We start from the raw sequence: 24,035 nt of genomic DNA, 5'->3' as shown, positions 1-24,035 counted from the left end.
CAGTCAGCTTTGAGTGAATTTATGATTTATGATGTAGCTTGAACATGAGAGAAAAAATATAAACTTCTAATCAGATGTGTCTGGGGAAAACTGTTTGCTTGTCCATGGCTGCTAAGCTGTGGTCTGTCAGTCTCTGGGAATCAGGTCCCTTGAAACTGTAACATGTATTCAAAAATAATGGAACTACACCTTCAGTGGGGAAGATCATGTCATCCAATTATTTCCCTAGCCAACTACATGTACCGCAGTCTCACTAAGGCTGAGTCTCCACCAGCTCACTCCCATTTGCGTCTTGGGATACACACATGCTGAGAGAAGCTCTGTGGTGCTGTGGATATTGCACCTTCTCACAGTGATGGATGGGGAGCCCTGGGCATAAGTACAAGAACGTTTGGTATGGCTTGATAAATCCTCTCACACCACTGACCGTATTCTCCCTAACACCTGACAACAGCATCGTAGTGTGCTAAAATTATTTCCTTTGTGCTCATAAATACTGTCTCGTTTTGTTTCCATCTACTCCTCCACCTCAGTCTGTACCTCTCTGTCATCAGATATATAGTCTGAAAGGTCTCTGAGACAAGGGTCACTCCCTTGGGGATCTCTGATGTGTAGCACTGGAGTAATATGGATAGCTAATAACAACCTCCTAGGCTTATGGGATTCAATCTGTTCCAATAGCATTGAATCTATGGTACAAGGTCATGGATCTGTGGTACAAAGCCCATTTGGCTTTACTGATATGCATCTTCAAATCTCTGAGAGAATAACCGTCCTGAAAAATATTACCTTGGGAATGAAATCCTCTCTCCATGACCCCATGTTTGACTTTCATGTGCCTGGTTAAGTTCCCCTTCAAGGTGAATTTGCTGGGACAGTAAAGACACTTGAAAGGCTTACTGTCTGAGTGCAAGTGCATGTGTCCCATTAAATTGTGCATTCTGTTAAATTCCTTTCCACACAGCTGTAAAAACAGTAAAAATGAAAATTATTAGTTAAAGGGATACTTCCGAGGAGAACATTTTAAAAGAAAATAGGGCCTACTTTTGTCAACTTGAGACCTGGCAGCTTCTGGCTGCAATTTGTTTTTCAAAGATGCAGGCAAAAATCCTACATACAAGAATATGCAGTTGAGTCTGATCCATCAAGGGCCTTCTGCACTGCTGCCATTTTTTAGATTTGGTGACTAGGACACACAGTCAAGTATTTCCCAAAAGCAGGGAATGTTGTTGTAAGGAGGGGAGAAGCCTAAGTGTGTAATCTGGAAGGCTTTTAACTTGAATGAAATTCAAAGTATAACTTTCTGCCCTGGTGAACCATTTAGTTTGCAGTTTATTAATCTAGCCTTTAATCAAGAACAAAGCCAGGCAGAGATGGAGATACAAAATAAAACCAATGAAGGGTTTCTGTGAAACAGTCAAGAAGAATATTACTTCTTCTTAAGTGGAAATGAAATGGCTGCACATTTTGCTTAAAGCTAGAAAAAGCAATTCCTTTTTTTCTTTGTTTCTTGCTCCCCTATTTTTCTCTGATCCTCTTATCTTCTGCTTACCAACTTCTGTGTTTCGGTGTCTCTGGTGAGTAAGTTGGAATTTAAACAGCCATGGGGCTGCAAGAATGACTCAGCTTTCCCTGAAGCATGTTCCTGCCAGCTCAAGCCGTTGAACATGCAAGTTTCCCTTTGATGAAACAATAAAGTTTTTGCTTTCATTGTTGTTGTTTATCTAGATGACTCCTTCTGTAGTCTGCTCCCTTATAAATCAGATGAATTCTCAAGACATGAGAATTTGACATCACTGTTACAAGCTTCTAGTCTTACTTGTCTTCTGGTCTTTCTTTATCAGGATTTAAAATTTTATTCACATTCAAGTGGCTATTTCCATCCTCCACAAACTTCTGTGTTTGGTTTCTACTTCAGCTCCTTTTTTTGGAATGGTTTTAGACAAATACTTTTATGACCAGATTTAATTTTTTTACATTCTTTATTACTATATGAGCCAGAATCACCATTACTGAGTAACCGAAACTTCCATCAAGCAGCATGCTCATCTGGGAGAAAATTAGTAAGAAGCAATTACTGAGATTTCACCAAATTTTTGGTCTAATATGACTTCTGATTTAATTTATTTTAGTAGTACAGAAGGTCTGCAACAATACTTTTTGATTCAAATTCACAAAGCCATCACCTGGAATACCTGGAGGAAGTGTAGATAGTGGAATGATCCTTGGTGAAACAGTACTGTATCCCTGGCATTTTAAACCATCTCTTGAGGGAAAATGGAAGCAATTCATTAATATAAAAATTTGCAGGAGGATTGTTTTTAAACAAAAACTAGAACTGAGTCAATGCTACAAAAAGAAAGTCTGGAAATATTCACTTGCTTTAAAAAAAAAATTTACTTCAGCTGCATAAATTCTCTTCTGTCATTTCCTCTCTGTGATTTTGCTAAAACGAACATTCTAGAAAATAAATTTATCAGCAAAGTGTTTACCAAGACAGTGGGGGGGCAAGGGGGAGAAGAAAAATAGCCACTGAAAATGAGTTATTAATTTGTAGAAGTAAGATATCTGATTCCAAGGATCATCCAACTACTTAGGAAAGAGGACTATCTCTTCTTTGCATTCAAATAAAGTTAGTATGTTGGATGACTTATAGTCAGGGAAATTAATGCACCAAAAAAACACTCAAAGTGTTCGGAGGAAACAAAGAGGAGAAGAAGCACTGATGAGCACAGAAAACTCACAAGAAGAACAGCAGCTGATTATATCTTGACAGCTGCTGGAATGACCTATGACATGTCAATATTTCTCTGGCTACAAGAACGCCAATAATAATAATAATACTTCTCTAATACTTCTTAGCAGAAATCTTCTAGTTATCTGCTTGTGTTGTGGCTGATGTCTGTTCTCAACAACTTTTGCTTTCCAATAACTAGGTTTTTACTTCTCTATCTAAACTGGTAATCCAGGAAAATCAGGTTGAACAGGTGTATGGTTAGAGTACTTCATGCAAATCTGTATCTTTATAAGGTATTGAGTATTAGAATGGTTCTAGTAGGAGCATTTTTTTTTTTGTTTCTGTCAAGGCAACATTTACTTCCCTTTCTTCATAATGAAAAGACAGGGGACTTCGTAAAGGATAGTTCCTTACAGCATAAAAGTTTTGTGTCTCTAAATAAATAGGGAAGGTTTTCCATTTCCCGAAGTCATGCACAGTGTAATGTGTTCTTGTCCTAAAATCTCCTCTGGGGACATGAGGAAATGGTACTAGAGGGGAGAGGTGTGGCAGGAAAATGAGAGAAATGCAGATATGAAAATTGGTTTTTTTGGAACAGTGGCTCTGTGTGGCATGGTCTCTGGGTAACCTATCCTTTTCAAAAGGCACAAGACAACTTTCAGATGAATGTCAATGATCCAGAAGGTGAAAGGAACAGGTTTTGAGCTCACATGATAGAAGACAGCAACTCAGAGCCAGCTGGGGTTCACAGCTAGTGCCTAAAGAACACTCTGAGTCTGTAGACCAAACTGAGGAAGGTGTACAAGATATTCTTTCTCTGTGACAGGGCAGGGGTGTGAGCACTGATGAACAAAGTGTGAAAGATGACCCTGAGCCAGTTGCATGGGAGGGAGCTCCAGCAGAACTCACCACAGAGCACGTTAGCACTCAGGAAGATGCAAAGCTTATAAAAGAGATCTTGGGATAGCAGGAACAACATGGCTTACTTGTGCACCTTTTGTTAGGCTGTTTACTTTAGACAAAATAAAGTTCAAGCCCTGAAGAAAATGACCTCAGCTGCAAGTCTGCTGAACACGCTTTGTTGCACTGGCTGGTGAAACGGACTTCAGTACGGTTTGCTAGAAAATCTGAAAGAGTTCAACATTAGATTTTGTCTTCGTAAGCCACCATGTGAAGTATCACCCTTCCAGATTTGTCAGTCTCTTCCCAAAGTACTTATCTCTCACATTTTCTTTGGTTTTGACTTCTGATCTAAACCCATGATTTTAGATGGGAAGAAAGTAGAGTTCAAACATCTGTTGCAAGGTGTATTTGGATGAGCTGGAGAAAACTTCATCACATTCTTTATTGAAGATCTGAAACATAGCTGGCTTCAACACTAAAAGCATTTATAAATTTCATGGAAGCTTTCTCTACAAATCAGAATTAGTGCTATTGCACCCGTTGGTGCAACTCCTTCAGAACTCTTCAGTGGGTTTTTTTTAACAGAAACAAACAAGTCAGCACAGGCTCAGGCCTTTAAACACTACAGAGAAGTTCACTCTTCAGAGAAAAATCAAACAGGCTGCAGCTGGATGAGGAAACAGAAGGGACAACTATTTGCTACTCCCTCACTTCAGATAGTCTGTGCTTAGCTGTGATTAGACACATAGGAAAGCTTCATGTTTTCTTTTGCTGTGAGAAAAAGGTAAAGAAAATCATTGCATGTGGTGAAGTAGAAAGGCAACTGCTGTGCTCTCTTTCCCTTGCATTCTTCTTTTTTTTTTTTTTTTTTTCTTCATAAGAAGGGTGTTCCTTTCCTCAAAGAGAGAGGGAGAGGGAGAAAGACTGTAAACTGTCCAAAAGGACCGTGAGAAAACAGGAAGCTTTGAAAAGTACAAGAGAAAGCAAGATGAAATCTATTTGCAGGCGGTTCCCCGGGGACATGTGAGCCATTGTTAAGCAGGCTGTTCATACAGCTATATCCTTCCTTCTGCTGAGGAGGAGCTTGGTGCCAAAAGGCTGCTATCTGGTCATTGCCTTAACCCCCTGAATACCAGCCAGAAACACTTGCTTGAGTCTTTCAAGGGCTCTGTCAGAGAGACAAGGGTTTTCCTGATACGGAAGAGCAATACCTGATTCTCCCTTTGCTTGTTATTACAGTCTCCATTTGTTCAGGGGCACTGATGTTGATTCACACCCCTTCAACCATAGCAGAAACTGTTCCACTGTGCTTACTTGTTTCTTTCCTCCTAGGAACATTGGGTGGAGACAGAGAAGTAAAAAAAAAAAAAAAAAAAACCCAGGTGTTCCCGTAGAGCTTTTGTTCCTGGCTAGAAAACATACAGGTAGTACTCCAGTTCCCCGTTCAAACTATTGCTGTCTCCAAGTTTTAATAGCCTGTCATCATCAAACCCTAACCTGAACACAAAGTTCCAGCTAATCTGCACATACCTAAAAAATACGGTGGGTACAGATATTGCATCTAGAACAGCTGATCAAACAACTGAGTTTCTTTTCTGAAGTTTGAGGGATCAGAGAAAGAGGGCTTTGACCAAATGGCAGCAAAAAGGTTTGCAGGTGTTCTCAGAGAATGAAAGCCTCCAGCAGACTTGACACAGAACTACCCAAGCATTTCAGTAACAGAAATTATTTCACTAATATAGAATAACATATCCTACTACACAAAATAACATTTTAAGAGGACGTAAATTAAAATTAAACAAAACACTAAAGTTGAAAGACTTTATTATTTTTTCAAAGTTAAATGCTTCAAAGTAATCAAAGTGAAGAACTCAAAAATATTCATTTTGACATTTTACTAATAAAATTATCACTGAATGCTGTATTTTCTTATGACATTTTGAACTTCTACATTTTTCCAGAGAAAATAATTCCATTTAAAATTTTTCATCCAGCTCTGCTTCTCAATGAAATGTTCCTTTTAAGAAAATATTTAATTCCATAAAGATGTTGGATGAAAGAGTTCTAGAAATTGCTTCCAGATCAATCTTCAGTTACTTAGGCATAAACTGGGTAATATGCTCCACTCTGTATTTATAACCCTCTTAGAGAAGATCAAAGTGGGAATAAAGCCTACAACCTTTGACTTCACAAGATAATACTATAACAATGAAACAGGTAGGCAGTAAAAGGAACAGAGGTAGTGTCCAGTACTGAGTAAGAATATAAACATGAATATTTAATTCATAAGGAAGATATTAGAGATAAGCACAGTCAGAATCACAGAATCATCTAGGTTGGAAAGGACCTTGAAGATCATCTAGTCCAACCATTAACCTAGCACTGACAGTTCCCAACTACACCATATCCCTAAGTGCTATGTCGACCCTACTCTTAAACACCTCCTGGGTTGGGGACTCCACCACCTCCCTGGGCAGCACATTCCAATGCCCAACAACCCGTTCTGTAAAGAAATATTTCCTAATATCTAGTCTAAACCTTCCCTGGCACAACTTGAGGCCATTCCCTCTTGTCCTATTGCTTATTACTTGGTTCAAGAGACTCATCCTCAGCTCTGTGCAAGCTCCTTTCAGGTAGTTGTAGAGGGCAATGAGGTCAAGAAAGCCAAAGCCTCAAAGGTTTATGGGGAGGGAGAAGAAGAGAGGATGGAAAGGGAATGTCAGCCTCTAGTGTGCCGGAGGGAGGCAGCAAACTGGAATTTGCACAGGACCCTAAAAAGGCCAGATGGTCTGGGAGGCTGTTTTATTAAGATACTGATGTCCTGCCCTGAATTTCAGTTTGGTTATTACACTTGGCCCATTCAAATTCCTTCTGCAGTTGTATTTTACTGTGTCTGTCTTTGAGTCCTTCCCTGAACTGTTGCACAGCATCACTGTCTGAAGTCGTGGCTGCTGCTTTCCCATGGTCCTCTGTGGGGTGCATGACTTGATCTATATTTTTAGTCAGTGTTTCAAGCTACTAAGCACTTAGACTCCTTTTCTGGATGGCTGTATTAAGCAAATGTCAGATATGTTTATTGACCTCAAACAGCCATGGCAATGCTCATGAAACAAAAAATGTATTTGAGGATGAAAGTTAGTGATATTGAAGGGGGAGACATATCTGTAAACCACAGATATTTACCTCCATTATTTTGTGCTATGTAAGCAGAACCTGAATAAAGAAAGAAAACCAGACTGGTTTATGCTAATTTAAATGCAACTGCAGAATGTGTTAGCAAGTCTTGTTTTTCTAATTCTAGCATATTACGAGATGATAATATCACAGAAATATCTAGTGGGTTAATGACTCTGCCACAAAATACACTCACCTTGCATTTAAAGGGTTTGACATCAGAATGAACAATCATGTGGGCCTTGAGAGTTTGCTTTTGCACAAAGCTCTTGAAGCATAAATGGCATTGATAGGCCCTGATATTGGTGTGGATCAAGACATGTCGCTTCATGTTGGCCAGCAGAGTAAACTCCCGGCCACAAATTCCACATTTGTGCTCTTTAACACCCTGTAAGAAAAGAAAAAAAATCAGAAAATTCTGTAGATGGAAAATTTTCTAGATAATTTAATCTTCAGTACAGCAATATATGAATTATTCATTCTGCATTAACAGAGCAGGTAATAAATTATTTAACTTTTAACATGTTTTGCTCAAGTATTAGATATTTATGTGGGGTTTTTTTCCTCATAAATTCTTACAAGAATCTGAGAAGCCAAGAAGGCAAACAAAATGTAATTTTAATGAAATAATGAGTTTTGCTTCTATCAGTAAGTTTACAAATCAATGAGACATAGTCAGGAGCAGAGCTTCTCTGTCCTACTCTCCTGCTTATGTAATGTATTGGTCAAATGTACACACTTACTGACCAAGAATAAAAGCTAACCAGTGAAGAGACTAAAGTAGTGCTTGCCTTTGATAATTGAACATCATTGGCTTCTAAAAAAGGCACAGCCCTGTTTTGAAGAAGGCTATAGAAAAGAATCTCAAGTAATCGAGAAATAGTAAGCAATACCACCAAATAAGGATATACATGTTACATTCAATGACAGAAAAAACTGTTAACTCTTAATGGGCCTTGCACTAACCCTGGTGGAGTGATCTCATTTTACCTGGTGTTTACAGAGCATTTTTTCTAGCACTTTTTATGCCATCCAGTCAATTTACTAATGCATAATTCAATATCCTTGCTCACACTCATGTGGTCTAACTGCCAGCTCCTCAATAAGTTATTTAGATACTATGAAAATCGACTAATTTACCACTAAACACTTATAAAAGTTTGAGTATAACTTGTTGGAGCCAATGAGGATTTACCAGTGAAGTGCTGAGAGCAATTACTCCTCCTGCAAGTCCCCATCAAAGAGAAGACTTGAAACGATCTCTACTTTCGTGCCAGTCAGTCATTTTCACAGTTAACTGCAAAGCTAAAACAGTGAATACCAACAGCGGCTTCACACGTCTGCCTATCTGATGTGAGGCTGCATTTGGTCAGCTAAGTACTGTGAATTATGTTCACAGCTGAATCCACCTGCAGCTGTGGACAAAGAAGCAGAAGCTCTCTAAAGGCTGAGGGGCATTGCATTTCCTTTGACAACAAAATACCAAGTCTTAAAGTAGTAGAATTTTGCATGGTAAATCCAGAGACCAGGGAATCTCCGAAAAGAGCAGAAATTGTAATTATGTAGTAGGGAACAAAAAGCAAATGTGGAAGTAAGGGATGTTGGTATTTAAAAGAAAATGTGTCCACAAGACTGAAATGCTGTAGCTTTCTCTATTTTTTATGTTTTTCACATAAAAGCCAAAATTGCTGTGTTAAAGGAAAAATATGCAAAGCTGGAAAAAATTTTTTATAAAATGTGTGGAGTTTTGACTTGTCTTAACAACATCTTTGTAAAGGTGGATAAGCCAATTTCAGACATTCTTGAATGGAACAGTTACATTTTTCCTATTTTTGAAAGCAATCTTCTGGGAGGTGTTCCAATGCCCTCTCCTAGCCTAAACTGACTCTCCTGTCATTGCTGTCAGCAGTGACAAGACTACCACTCAGTACGAATTGGCTGGGATTATGGTCCTGCTTGTCTACTTTTATTAACTGACATTCTGGATAACTTATGCACAAAGGAGTATTTTTCTTAGGTTGTTTTTCTTTTTTCCCCTAAATGTCTCATTATAATGATTCTTCAGAATCTAATGAGTTATGATATACTTTCTTTTGCTGCATACATGCAGTCTACTGCAAATCCACCTACTTCCAAATTAAGGGAGCAAAGCAATAGAACCGGTTTTCAGTAGAAAATTTCTGTCAAAATTTAAAGGGGGTTACACAGGTCTACAAGATTATGCTTTGTTACAGAAGGCCATTCTGAAGATAAAACCCAGAAACGGAGAGATGTGAATACAGTTTTGTGAAGTAATACAGGTGGTTTACTTGAACTGCTGTTTATAACAAAGTGGGTTTTGTGTGTACTTTCTTAAGACTGACAGAGATACCTAGCTTCTACTGTTGCCAGCACTGCTGGGGCTTATTGCTCCACATAAAACTCTCCAGCTGGCGAAGGGCCAGCATGAGGCTCTATAGACTGATTACCTTCTTTCTGAGGAGGTACATACGTGTATCTTTAGTGTCCTTGTGCTACCTTCTGAGGCAAGGTGAGAGCACAAGCCATGCTGGCTTACCTTATGTGTTAGGGAGTGTTGTTTGAGATGGTGGGGCTGCACAAACTCCATGCCACATTCAGTGCAGATGTACGGGCGGATGTCTTTGTGCTTCATCATGTGGTTTTGCAGCTGACTTGGGTACTGGAAGGTCTTATCACATTCAGTGCAATTATACTGTATAGGGCCACGGTGGGTTGTTAAGTGTCTCTTCAGCTGGGCCAGGGTTGGGAAGTCCAGACCACACTCCACACAAATGTTCTCTCGCCCACTCTCGTGCTTAGACTCATGTGCTTTTAGCTCACTGGGGTAGGCAAAACCTCTGCCACAGATCCTGCAGTTGTAAGGCTTGATGTCACTGTGTTGCATCATGTGTCTCTTAAGGTGACTGGTTTGAGTGAAAGCCTTGTGGCACACCTGGCACTTATGTGGCCGAGTGCCCTGGTGTGTCAACATATGTGTGTGCAAGTGGCTCAGCTGCTTGAAAAGCTTGCCACATCGGGTGCAAGCATGTGGCTTAATGCCACTGTGCCCCAAGATATGGGTGACCAAATTGTACTTGGATGTATAGGACTTCTCACACATGGGACATTGCCAGCGTTTCTGTTCACCCCCCACATCAACATAGTAACTGTCATCTATCTGAAGGTTGACATCTACTCTTTCCACTTTCTGTTTATTTTCACCACTTTCTCTTACTTCAGCCTTCCTGAAGGGTGGCTCTGGAGGTCTTTTCATCTGAAATGGGTTCCTGAAATGAAAATTTGGTGGCACAATAAAAGGAAACATTAATCCAGGATGGACTTTAGGATAATAAGGGTAAGGAGGCTGCATGAATGCTGGGCTACTAGGCCATGCCATATTAGGCTTCACTGGTTCTTGCTTAATGGGTTTGGCTCCAAAGTGCTCCAGAGTTCTACAGAACTGAAAACCGAAGTTGCAGAGGTCGATCATCTGGGAACTGTACTTGGGCTGTGCTGGCTGTTGGAACACCAACGGGAGACTGGAAGAGCCTATGTCATTGTGATCTCCAGGTCTGTCTGGTGGTGATGAGGAACCCTCAAGGACAATAGAAGGAGGCATTTTTGTTGGCATGCTCTTGCGTTTTCGAGACCCTCCTTCCAAGGATCCCTGGAATGTTTCCATGTCTCCAAGAGGAGGAGGGCCATAGCGGAAATGTGAGAGGTGTGGTCTGAAGTCTTCACCAAATAGAGTCGTTCGCTGTCGCTTTGTAACAGGGCTCAGTGGCTGCAGGTAGCGGGAGAAGGGAGAGGCTTGTGTACTGTTCACATTAAAACTCGTTTCTTCATTCTTCATCATATTTGATTTTTTCTGTGTTGCCCAAATTCCTTAAAACAAACAAAAAAACAAATCTCTTTATTTCTCCCTATTCTCCTGGGTTTATTTTTTTTGTCTATTTTACTGTTTTGGATGTTGTTGGGTTTTTTTAACTAAATGCAACTAAGATTATCTTAGGCCCATATAAAACAAAGCCCTTTTAAAGCTGAATTATATTGGTTAGTGAAGAACAAAGAAGCTTTGGTCTTCTTGAGGTGGGATTGGTGGTTTAAATCAAGTTTGACCCATACAACATCTTTGCAATATAAACATGCTCTACTGTGACACACTACTCTGTAGCTGAGTATATATGACAAAGTTTCTGCTTAATTTGATTCAGACAGGCTATTTGTGGGCAAAATCCTGTCCTTGGCCGTGCATGCACAGGCTCTAGAAACTGGCGGTGCATCTAAAGGATATGGCAATACAAACAATAATGTGCACATTTATTATGGTTCTGACATGAAAAGCCAAAGCCAAAAAATGTTAAAATTCTTTGTATCATTAACATGCGCTGCTGTGAGAGAGAACAATGGCCAAGCGATCTAAGGACACTGTGTACCATCAGGTTTTGCACCATGTTTCCTGGCTTCTCTCACTTTGTATTGTAATAACAAGGCGGACATGAATTTATTTTCTTTGTTTTAATCCCAGAGATATTTACCTGGCAGATTTGGGGGAGGAAAGACCTTTGATGACTCTCCAAATTACATTCAGTTTTATAGAGTTAATCTAGGGGGGGGTGTGTGTTTCTAAATAGGTGGGCAAAATCTCCACTATAAAGCTAAATATAGAACTAATGTCAAAAACCTCCCAGGTGTTCAGAGACATTGACACCTAAGAATGCTCCAAGCATTTCTGGTGGTACAGTGTGACAAAGCAGATTAATAATTTTCTTCTAGCAAAATTTTATGTTCCACTGGTCATGCAGGGAACTTCTCTTGAGTTTGGGGTTCAATTGAAATACTGGTTATGAATTTTGGTTCATCATAAATAAGGCTGCTACCTTTTGCCTTGGGTCTCTAGAATCACAGAATCATAGAATCATTTAGGTTGAAAAAGACCTTTAAGATCAAGTCTAACTGTTACTGTAGCACTGCCAAGTCCACCAATAAACCATGTCCCTAAGCACCACATCCACACTGTGATTCAACCATTCACCACTTCCCTGGGCAGCCTGTTCCCATGCTTGACAACCCTTCTGGTGAAAAAAATTTTCATAACATCCAACCTGAACTTCCCCTTATGCAACTTCAGGCCTTTTCCTCTTGTCCTATCACTTGTTACCTGGAAAAAGAGACCGACACCCACCTCACTACAACCTCCTTTCAGGTAGTTGTAGAGAGCAATAAGGTCTCCCTTCAGTCTCCTTTTCTTCAGGCTAAACAACCCCAGGTCCCTCAGCTGCTCCTCATAAGACTTGTGCTCGAGACCCTTCACCAGCTTTGTTGCTCTTCTCTGGAGGCGCTCCAACACCTCAACGTTTTTCTTGTAGTGAGGGCACCAAAACTGAACACAGTATTTGAGATGTGGCCTTGCCAGTACCGAGTACAGGGGGACAATCATTTCCCTAGTCCTGCTGGCCGCACTATTTCTAATAAAAGCCAGGACACCATTGGCCTTCTTGACTGCCTGTGCACAATGCTGGCTCATATTCAGTCGGCTGTTGACCAGCACATCCAGGTCCTTTTCCACAAGGTAGCTTTCCAGCCACTCTTCCCCGAGCCTGTAGCATTGCATGGGGGTTGTTGTGACCCAAGTGCAGGACCCGGCACTCATCCTTGTTGAACCTCATACAATTGGCCTTGGCCCATTGATCCAGCCTGTCCACATCCCTCTGTAGAGCCTTCCTGCCCTCAAGCAGATCAACATTCCCTCCCAATTTGGTGTCTGCAGACTTACTGAGGGTGCACTTGATCATATTCAGATCACTAATAAAGCTATTAAACAGAACTGGCCCCAGTACTGTGACCTGGGGAACACTACTTGTGACAGGCCACCAAATGGATTTAACTCCATTGACCAAACTCTTTGGGTCCGGCCATCCAGCCAGTTTTTTACCCAGTGAAAAGTGTACCCCTCCAAGCCAGTTTCTCCAGGAGAATGCTGTAGGAAATGGTGTCAAAGGCTTTACTAAAGTCTAGGTAGACAATATCCACAGCCCTTTCCTCATCCACTGAACGGTTCATCTTGTCATAGAATGTCAGGTTAGTCAAGCAGGACCTGCCTTTCATAAACCCATGCTGACTGGGCCTGATCATCTGGTTGTCCTGTACATGCCATGTGATGGCACTCAAGATGATCTGCTCCATAACTTTCCCTGGCACCGAGGTCAGACTGACAGGCTTGTAATTTCCCAGATCCTCCTTCCAGCCCTTCTTGTAGGTGGGTGTCATATTTGCTAACTTCCAGTCAACTGGGACCTCCCCCATTAGCCAGCACTGCTGATAAATGATGGAAAGTATCTTAGTGAGCAATTCCACCAGCTCTCTCAGTGAGGATCCTTATGAATACTTAGGTGGATTTCATTCAGCCCCATAGACTTGTGTGTGTCTAAGTGGTGTAGCAGGTCGCTAATCTTTGCCCCTTGGATTATGGGGAGGGGACAGGGAAGTGATCGTCCCCCTGTACTCATCACTGGTGAGGCCGCACCTTGATCACTGTGTTCAGTTTTGGGCCCCTCTCTACAAAAAGGACATTGAGTTACTCAAGCGTGTCCAAAGAAGGGCAACAAAGCTGGTGAAGGGTCTGGAGCACATGTCGTATGAGGAACAGCTGAGGGAACTGGGGTTGTTTAGTCTGGAGAAGAGGAGGCTGAGGGGAGACCTCATCGCCCTCTACAACTACCTGAAAGGAGGTTGCAGAGGGGAGGGCATGAGTCTCTTGAACCAAGTAACAAGCGATAAGACAAGAGGGAATGGCCTCAAGTTGCACCGGGAAAGGTTTAGATTGGATATGAGGAAGTATTTCTTTCCAGAAGGGGTTGTTAGGCATTGGAATGGGCTGCCCAGGGAGGTGGTGGAGTCCCCATCCCTGGAGGGGTTTAAGAGTTGGGCTGACATAGCGCTGAGGGATATGGTGTAGTTGGGAACTGTCAGTGTTAGGTTAATGGCTGGACTAGAAGATCTTCAAGGTCTTTTCCAACCTAGATGATTCTGTGATTCTGTGATATGGGGACTTTATTCTGTTCCTTGTCTTTGTCTTCCAGCTCAGGAGGCTGGGTACCCCAAGAAAAACTGGTCTTACTATAAAAAACTGAGGCAAAGAAGACATTAAGTAGCCCAGCCTTTTCCTCATCGTTTGTGACTATGTTTTCCCCCACTTCCCATAAAGAATGGAGATTCCCCTTAGACCACCTTTTATTGCTAATGTATTTATAGAAACATTTTTTATTGTCTTTTATGGCAGTAGCCAGATTCAATTCTAGCTGGGCTTTGGCCCCTCTAATTTTCACCCTGCATAACCTTACACATCCTGTAGTCCTCCTGAGGGATGCACTTACATGAATGTGTGTGTGTGATAGTGTGTACACACTATCCAACCAGGCAGAGATTAGTTTGGAAAACTAGATATTTTTCCTCTGTCACCTGTAACATGTTGATGGTATTTAAAACACTGTTCTTTGGAAGTTCTGGGTGGAGAGCATGAAGATGGTTGGAGTACTAAAGACACTTCTGTTTCTTTTTCAGGAATCTCTGTGCTGGATGAACCTGTTTCTAAAGATACATAGAAGCACATCTCTGACCTAGTTAGACTGTGGACAAGAGAAGGCATCTTAAAAACCTGCTTGCAAAGTGTTCACTTCCTTCTAACAGGGTAGACTGTGGAATTATGTTTGAGATACTGTGTGAATCCAGAGGCTCAGTGACACCCTTTTAGATGGAAAGTTTAGACAAAGGGATCAATCAATGCTCAAAGGAGAAGTAGTATTGTAGGATCTCTAAACTGATGATTCAAAAAGCAACTATGATAGTGGAAAAGGCTAAAAAAAATTGCTTACGTCTGGGACAAGTATCTAATAATTACATATGACTTTCAGTCCCTAGCTCACTCACTGGAAATTATTTACATATATATATACACACTATATATACACTATGTTTGTGTGTGTATGTGTATATATGTAATATATATAAGTATGTATGTTCCATCAGAGAGGATTGTTAGGGAGCATGCATTCTGCTGTATTTTCTTGTCACCCTAACTCCCTGGACAAGATAAGGAACAGTTAGATCTTGAAGACTCTTTGGTACAAAGACTTGACTTATTAAAAAGGGAGAAGAGAATCCTCAGAATACCAAAAAAGACTCCACTTCTTTCCAAAAGGGCAAAAGTGGGTGTTCTTTAATTCATTTTAAGCAAAGTTAAACTCACACAGTTTGAACATAAAATATGCGTGTAGACCAAAATTTTCCCTTCAAAATATACGCCTGTGTCTCAAATATATTTCATCTTGTGTATCTGACTCTTTCCCAGCAATATGGGTATAAAATGCTTCAGAAAGCCCATAGCAATTGAGAACTCAGCTATGTTTTTTACTGCTTTTGTTGGATTATTGAAATGCTGCCAAAAATACACAGAAGTGACAGTGAGTTATGTCTAATTGCTCTTGTCTCAGCTGCTGGTTACTCCCTTCTTCCACAGCCTGTTTTATGCAAAATTTCAATCTTTCTGGAACATGGCAGAGGCTGTAGAACTGCTTGAAATTACCAGAAAGAAATAATTTCCTTGCACTACTAACCTTTGGCTGCTTTCAGTGAGTGTATGGGTTTATTCCACTGTCCATGGCTGCACACATCACGGGACCAAGCCTACAAGGGAAAGTGTTTAAACAGTTAGTGACCAGCACAATCAGAAAGATGCTATATAATCCAACAAAAGAGCACCTAAAAGGGGAGGAAAAGTACAGATTTGCATTCTAAATATGGATTACCTTGCTGCTTTTTTTTTCCCCTTCAGTCTGCTAAACCCCATGATGTAGAAATTAATTGAGGAAAGATTAAATGTAGCCTGTCTTCTCATCTCCTTTCATGTCAGTAACAAACCCTTGCTAATTTGAATAGAGGCATGATCTTCACCTTGACCAGAACTTAACTGCATAAAAATGTGAGTCTGGAAGAAACTGTAGAAGACACTACAGATTTCACCACCATGTAAGAAATAGTTCAGGAGCAGTTCCTTCTTTAAATAACTTCAGTGGAGAACTTTAAAGCTTTTAATAGCGCAGTTCCCCAATAATTTTGTTCTATCTGACTCTGGAGTAGCTGATCTCATTTTAATACTCATCAATAGATAAGCAGGGGTGAATTAAAAAATTTTTGTTTTAAATATCTCCTAGGAAACTTTTGTGTTTCCTATATAAGAACTTAAAAATTTCTTTCTTTCTTCAGCATTTAGTATTTGAAATTTAATTCTATGTAGCACAGTGGTGTGTGATTCTAAACATTGACATTAGTTTAAACCTGGATAGATATTAAAAATTCTAGATTTTATCAGTAGTATTTCAGCTCCTCAGTTTTGAAAACTTGGTCAGGAAAGCTCACTGAGACAGAGGTTTCCACACTGAATGGGCACTTAAACATAAAAAAACCCTAAACCTAGCACTTCAGAGCTTATTAAAAAGTTCATTTCTTTAGAACAAACTAGCATCCTCACAGTTTCTTTTGTTATGTAAATAAGTATATCGGGAAAAACATTATTTTGAAAAATAAAACCACAAATTAGTTCTCTCCCTGGCCTTTCAAAAAAAGAAAAAAAAGGCAACTGTGAGTTCAGATAGTTGTTGAGGTATTTCCAAAATAGAGTATCTATGCAGCAGCTAATAATATTGTTGAGTTAACTTCCATGAAAGAGGAATACAGTTCAATACAGTATAAGAATTACCATTTACTTTCTCATTTCCACTCATATTTCTACAGACAAAGGATTTTAAAAAGTGTGTAAATCATGCTATTCACTCTACGAGCATATGCATTGTTGCAGTCTACAGTTAATATTCTGTGCTGAAGTCAACAGCAAATTTTCTTTAGACTTCAGTAGAACCAATATTCTGCTTCTTGTATGAAAGTGCCTTCTGTTTATAGACTAATAATAAGCCCAGCCATAAAAATGTGAGGTTGTGTTAAGCTTAAACACTACTACTGTTGTGATTTTGCTCTTGGGCAACACAATGGTAAAGCCAGCAATGAGACCAAGATGAATGAAAGTGATATGTACCCTCTGACAAAGGGAAACAGGCTACTTTATTAGGAGGTTTGCACTTGTGTTTGCTATTTCAGAAGAAGATAAAACAGGGAAGTGTAGGAAGTCTAAAGGTGGCTGAGTAGGCTGAACAGCTTCCCTTAGCTGGAAAAGAAATTTCACGTTTAATTGAATATGTATGACTGTAGAAACCATGCCCTGTAAGAGTGCATTTCTGCTCTTCTCTTGGGGCCTGAAATACTGGCATCCATAAGGAAAGAATGAAATCAAACAGCTGTTTCTGTGTTGAATGTGATGAGGATCAGTGACAAATGACACACTATTACATTTCTTGAGCTAAAATTAAGGAGTTGAAGAGCTTCAGCCTGATTGAACAACCAGCAGGGGTTTTTTTCTGTCTCTGAACTTTGTAAACTCTTATTATATTAATGGTTATGATTATCTCAATAGATTTAATGTGATCTCCTTTATTCAGTTCATATGTCCAAATAGGTTTTAGTTTTAAATTTATTCAGTCATACAACTGTTGAACTAAGCACCAAATTCTTTACTTAGTTTTCACTCATTTGCTATTTATACAAAACTTGCATCAGTCTCAAGATCTGACCAAAGGGGCTTTACTATGATGAATTCATCTCATTTCAGCAGCAAAACAGTGCTCCCTACCAAATCTACACAACTTGGAGCTATTTGTCAGACTTTGAAAATGCCGGGAATACCTGTACAAAAATGAATGTATCTGTTACTGGTATCCAAGTATTTTCAGTTAATACACATTTGATCCGTCCTTACACTGCTAGTTTCCTTCAATAGCAGCATGAACCCTCCATAAGCCACTTTTTTCTTTGTCTTATTGCTACCTCCAGTGTGTGAGTGAAATCATACAATAATGTTGCCATTCACTTCCTTTTCTATTGGGAATTTCATAATTTCACAAAGTTGGAAAACAATTATATGGATGTTTTTAACCTGTAATTTTCAAGTGTATCTTGCCTGTTTTGCTGGTTTTATGAACTGTCTTGATAAGAATTTGGATTAGATGATACTAATGCGCTATATCTGTAAAATCTGCGCAGCTGCTTGTCATTTGTACAGTCAGATTTTTGTTTGTAAGTGCTGCCTTGGTGAATGATGCAGCAGTTCTACACGTGCTCAAAAGGTTTAGAGTTATTTCAATACTAAGTTCACTAGATATTGGCTCAAACTGCCACTGTTATTCTATAATGGATTATTTGTGTAGTTTTTTTCAAGTTAAGGTATTTTGTTTACTCTAGGCTTGCGTGATTACCATTGTTAGAGGAGGGCAGAAGGTAAAAGACTATGTTCAAACCCACACCAGAACTTCTCTAAAATCGGTGCCAGTCCTACTCTCTTATTCCTTAGAGAAGTCCATGTAAGGTGTGTTTTCCATCCATGTTCTCCAGGCATAAATATCTACATTTGAAGCACACGAACTTGAAAAATCAACTCCATTAACATATACCGAGTGTGTGTTATTATACTTAAGCTGAGTATATAAACTGAGTACAGTTTTTATATAAACTGAGTATATGTTCATAGACCCAGATCAGCCTTGAAGTCCTTATGCTACATTATTTGAAGCCAACCTAAATTTTAAATGAAGAAAGCACTTTTTCTTCCCCAGTGTGGAGCTGGGAGAAGACAGAAATTTGGACTACCGTGCAAAAATAAACATGGATTTAGGGAAAGTGTCCAAAATCATTGAGTGCAGATACTGATTAGGGAGACACAAATGTTGGGGAAGCCTTAAAAAAACAGACCTGAGCTGGGAGTAATAGCTATTGTGGAGTTTAGTCAAATATTTTCCAATAACACTTCTACAAACACTTGTTTTCTCTCTCACATGTGCATGTAGACCTGGTGTCAAATGAAGTCCATGATTTAACCATCAGCTTAATTGTCTTCTGAGATAAGGCTTCTTGTCCCATGCCTTTTATGAAACAAATATGTGTGTTTAAATGGAGAACACTATCAAGATAAAGATATTGCTATAAATATCTCTCTTCCCCTTTTGGATTACCATCATTAATAGAATTGGAATTGGAAAGAAGTAAACAATTGTTCATGAAAATGATCTGGAATGACTGAAAATGAGAAGTGGACGAGATTAGATCTGTTCTTCCTACATCAATACAATAGTACTGAGGAGCTCGGTCCCTTTTCACTTCTCCCTGGGAAATTACCTTCATCTGCTGGTATCAGGCTTCAGGATAAAACTTCTTCTTTCCATTAACAAATGTGGGTTTTTTCCTCAGCAAATGTTTGGTAAAAGAAAATTGATAACCTTGGTAACTCATCCTAGGACATAATCAGAGCTCACTAAGGCTTATAGAAAGACTTCCAATGAACCCTGAAAATAATCCTTCACAATTTTCTTTGTTATTTGTTATGGGTTCTGTTGTCCAGTGAGATATGAACCCATCTATGCCATGACCAAAATTTGATACTTTCAACAAATATATTGTATACATATGGAAATAGATAACTTATATCCTGAGACAATATGTTAACAGATAGAAACATTTGCAGACAAACTTAATGAAAACCATACAATCACACACTTAAGAAACTTAATTGATTAAAAATCTGACAGGTTTAAACAGCTTAACATGACATGGTAAACAGATGCAACAGGCAATGAACTTTCAAAGATATCTTACATATTAAATAAACTTTTTTTTTCTTCATTGACTCTGTTTCAACACGTCTTCCTTGTTTTATGATTGAAGTTTGATCATTTTAGATGTTGCTTCTGCTCTAAGGGCTTCCTATGCAATGCTAAGCTGCATTAAAACTGTCTGGGAGATGGCACCAATACAAAGAAATGGGTCTTGTCTCCGAAAAATGTGCAATAGAAATACTCTCCCTGCATTGTCTTTGTTATTCTCAAATTTTAACATTTTAACTTACATAATTTTTGTTTTATTTTAGCTAGTAAATACAGAAGCTTAGGAAACATACCCATTTGCCTTCATTGACTATGGAGTGGCTTTTGGAATCATCTTGTATATATGTGTAACTTGGTTTTGTACTCAGTTTTCAGGGACCAAGCACTATGTGGACTTTTAGAGGAGCATAGTTACTTTGGTATTTCTTGTAATAGAGAAAATGCTTTAAATAGCATAAAAATGAATGCACATTCACTTTTCCATAACTTACAGATCATTTTTGTTTTGATAATTATTGAGAGTGTTAAACTAGATTCTGAGATTTCCTCAGCCAAGTCTGAAGCAGTCCCACCACCCACCCTGCAAAAGCTGGGGCACTGCTTGCAGCATCAAATGTGCTCATAGAGTAGTTTGTGGCATAATTTGCTTGTCAGTGGTGGCATTGATTAGATTTTTTTTAAATTGCCTGTTGCTGTAGTGAGGTAACTGTGTTCTGAGTTTAGCAAAATGATTTGCTACCCTTCTCATTGCTTTTATGTGTGCTCTGTCCTTAATTTAGCAAAACCTTCACTATCATTGTCACTACTTTTCTGTTGCCTAACAAGACAGCAGGTGGAGGTCACAGAGCAGTATGGCTGGGTTAACCATTGAACATCTGCAAGAAGGCCTTACTGGTAATGCCCCTAGCAGTACTTAAACCTCACAGACCATCTCTAGTCATGTCAATGTACATATGAAGTGCCCTTTGAGTACAGTGTAGACTCGCTGCTGTTTTGGTTCTTTATTTCTCTTATCCTCCTTTCTCCTTTTTTTTTCTTTTTTCTTCCTCTTTGTGAGTTTTCTTAGTTCTTCTCTTATGTTTCCTTCCCTCTTCACTTCTCTATTCCATCTGTGGTTCACTCCCTCTCTGCTTCTCTATTCTATCTGCTAAAATGATCAGCTATACATAGATAACCTGGATAACAAAGTGGCTGTTAAATTCACAGGTTCTGAAGTGTTAGCTGTTTACACAAAGTCACCCCAAACTGCAGTTACACATGGTGGGAGCCTGCACAGCAAATTATCTGGTCTAAAATTGTGTAAGAGGACAAAGATTATATGTCCTCAACTGAGAATCTCCACCTGCCTTGTTCTCTGGTACCAACAGGGAATTCAAGGCTGCTTTGGGGTGGGGAGGAAGGGGGGAGGGAACAGCCGTTTACCAGCAAATCTCTACCTCTGCATCCACAGCACAGCCCTGCCCCACCGCACAGCAGGGTGGGCCTGAGTCTTTCTTTTTCCGTCCACAGAAACGTGCTAAATGTAGCCTGAAACAGAGCTCTTGGTGAGGTACAGGAGGATGTAAAACCAGCCATATCAGCTCAGGCTTGTAGTGTACCTAACCCAAGATACTGGTCTTGTGAAGAATGTAAGAAACAAAGAGAGAGCATCATGACAACTTGCCAGCATTGTCTTCAGGCTTCCAGCTGTCTGTGGCTCAGAGTTTTCCTGATCCAAAGATGTTACATTCTGATTTTTTTTATTTCATGAAGGATGGATGTGGATAAAAGTTATTTAATAAATAAATAAATAAAAGTTATTTAATATAAACAATTAATACAAAAATCCGTCTTGTGGGCTGAGCGGCATACAAAGATAGGTACTGTGTCCAGGGTAAGTGAGATACCTCTGAGTGCTTTGATGGAGGGTCTTGTACCTCCAGAGATTTAGAGAGGAGCCAGGGCAGTGAAAGCGATGCCCACCTACGCTCTTCTCAACCTACCTCTCCCTGAAACCCTTCTATTTCTTCTCCTTAAAGTCCCCTGAAACCCACTGTGTACTGTAGGTTATGTCACTCATGCCCTGCCTTCCATCTCTCCACCAAGTCCCTGAACAGCTGACCCTGTCCTGCTTCAATTTCTCACATCTTTAGAAACCATTATTTTGTCACTATAAAGATGGATAATTTTTGCTGGTAACCCTTTAACTGCATACTCTTTATTGGTTAGGGTTTTAAAAATGTACAATGTCTCTCTTTTTTCCCACCAAAACAGGAGAGCAAAATACATTCATATTTTGAATAGAAGTTTGTAGAATACACAGGGAGGAACTACTGCCTCAACCACACTAACAAGTGTGTGGCACTGGGCTGCTTTTGAAGACACTCCTGTATCCATGTCAAGAGGAAATTGTCTTAGGTACCCCAGATTACTTTTCCCTGTTTTGAACACAAAAACACAAGACTGAGTGCTGAGAGCTGTTGTTCAGGAAATGAGTATAGGTCAGACTTTAGGTTGAGGATGTCCCTTAACAAATTGCATTCACCCATACTGGACCCTCAGTCCCTTCTTCTGGAGCTTTGGCACTGCAGAGAAGGGGTTACAAGGAAGCCTGACACTCTAGCCAAGCCGTAAATCCAATCACTCAGGAGGATGAAGTGCCTTTAACTTTCAGTAAACCTGGAGATGTGACACCTGAAGGGGAGCTCAGACCTATCTCTAGAGGGATGGAGTCTACAGCCCCTGATTGCCTTGTCTGACTTCTCTCTGCTCCCTGCCCCTTGGCACTTACATTTTTGTCTGTGTAATGGCCGAGCTCCAGCCAAAGGAGAGCAGGGTTACCCTCACAGGCTTTAGTTAGGACAATTCTTTAAGAGGCTAGGGATGTGGGTCCAAACTCCTCGGGGGGGAGGAGGAAAATGAGTCAAAGTCTCCCACTTTGTGGCTGTTATATTTTGCACTGAATTTGATGTTATTGGTGTACGTTCAGTTTCATATAAATATTCTTACAGGACTGGGTCGACAATTTGGGTAAATTTGGGTACAGGTACACTGAGTTTCCAGACCCTGCCCAGAGTTCATGGCTGGCAAGACAGACTGGCCATGATGGTGACATCAGGAGCACATCCAGTAACAGACTTTCAAATGTGCAAAGCTTAACTGGTGACAGCAGACCAGATGAAAATGCAGTTTGATCCTGCTCTCACTGGTATTAACAATGGGTTAGCCAGCTCAGTTAATAATGCAATTAAACAATGGCAGTAATTCATCCTGAGTAACTGTCCTATTTCTCTCCCTGGCATCAGCCATATTGTACTGAAAACATTATGGAAAATCTGGGGTGTAGCTGAGAACAAGATTTGGGATTTGGCTGTTATGAGGAGATGCCAATAAGACAAATTTCTTCCTCTTCATAACTGGATAAGAAGGTCTCATGTCAAAGGCTGGAACCATGGATCTGCCCTTGCCTTTATAAAGCAGGTGGAGTCACTTTAATCACTGTTTATAGAAGTCCTATCACTCCATCCCTGTTTCCTGTCTACTTCCATATCTGGCACTGCAAATTAAAATAGCACATTTTTTGGCGCCATAGGAATCCTATGTAATAAATAGCTTTTCCTCTGGAAAATTATCAGATAACACTAATACAGTTTTAGGATTTTTTTTCTCACCATACAGATATTGTAAGAGACAGGGTGAACTGAAGAACAAATAAATAATATAAAGAAGGATCTGGTAGTAAAATAGTAATATTGAATAGAGTGTAAAGTCCTTGAAAGAATGCTTTGGACATAATCTTCCCACCTGCAAAGCACAATCATTGAACACTATAGAGTGAACTGGAGACAGAATTTGAGCTGTACAATAATATTATTTTAAAACAAACAATGTAGCTATGAAGAACACCCAAAATGGAAATGATCAAAAAAGCATGCCCTGCCATAACCCTCATGTTGTCCTGCTTGGGCTGTTGTTTTGAAAGTAAAGCTTTCACTAACATTCATGACCTTTAAAAAGGAAATAGATTGAGTTTTCCTTCCTACTGTAGTCCCAGTGTCATTATCACCTCTATGGAGGCCAGAGAGATGGTCTGGTCTCCTCCCACCTCTTTGTTATCTTAAAGGGTAGCTAAGGGCCACCTTCAGCCTTGGTTCTTCAAGCCAGCCCGCTGGCACCCTCCTACACCATTAGCAGTTAACTGCACCTTCTGGGCATTACATGTGTAAAACAACAGGTACCTCAAAAAAGAAAGTACCAGGTAAAATGTGTGCATACTCTTGGAGAAGGGCCAAGGGAGAAGAGGATTGTATGGGAGAGTTTTCATATAAAGTCTCCAAAACAGTTATTTCAATGCAAGTCTATTTTTACTTAAATATGGGGGAGTATTATTAGTCTTCAGAAGGACCATTGCTTTTTATATTTATTTTGCATTCAATTCTTTGTTTCACACAATTCAAAACTCATAGTGAAACTGAAGG

General features: G+C 39.8%; 1 protein-coding gene across 2 annotated transcripts in view; it reads right to left on the bottom strand.

Moving 5' to 3' along the window:
* Window positions 1–24,035, bottom strand: part of ZNF366 (zinc finger protein 366) — a 39,004-nt gene that overhangs the window by 6,886 nt on the left and 8,083 nt on the right. For both annotated transcript variants that reach the window (XM_074856417.1, XM_074856419.1), the window contains exons 2-5: window positions 15,430–15,499; window positions 9,372–10,699; window positions 7,011–7,202; window positions 790–964 (exon numbers count right to left, since the gene is read on the bottom strand). In XM_074856417.1, the coding sequence (XP_074712518.1) occupies window positions 790–964; window positions 7,011–7,202; window positions 9,372–10,670 (1,666 nt within the window). In that variant the 5' untranslated portion in view covers window positions 10,671–10,699; window positions 15,430–15,499. The remainder of the gene's footprint in view (window positions 1–789; window positions 965–7,010; window positions 7,203–9,371; window positions 10,700–15,429; window positions 15,500–24,035) is intronic.

Source organism: Strix uralensis, chromosome Z (genome assembly GCF_047716275.1).
Source record: "Strix uralensis isolate ZFMK-TIS-50842 chromosome Z, bStrUra1, whole genome shotgun sequence".
Taxonomy (NCBI): Eukaryota; Metazoa; Chordata; class Aves; order Strigiformes; family Strigidae; genus Strix; species Strix uralensis.
Note: the sequence above shows the minus strand (reverse complement) of the source record. Positions and strands in the feature narration are given on the sequence as shown.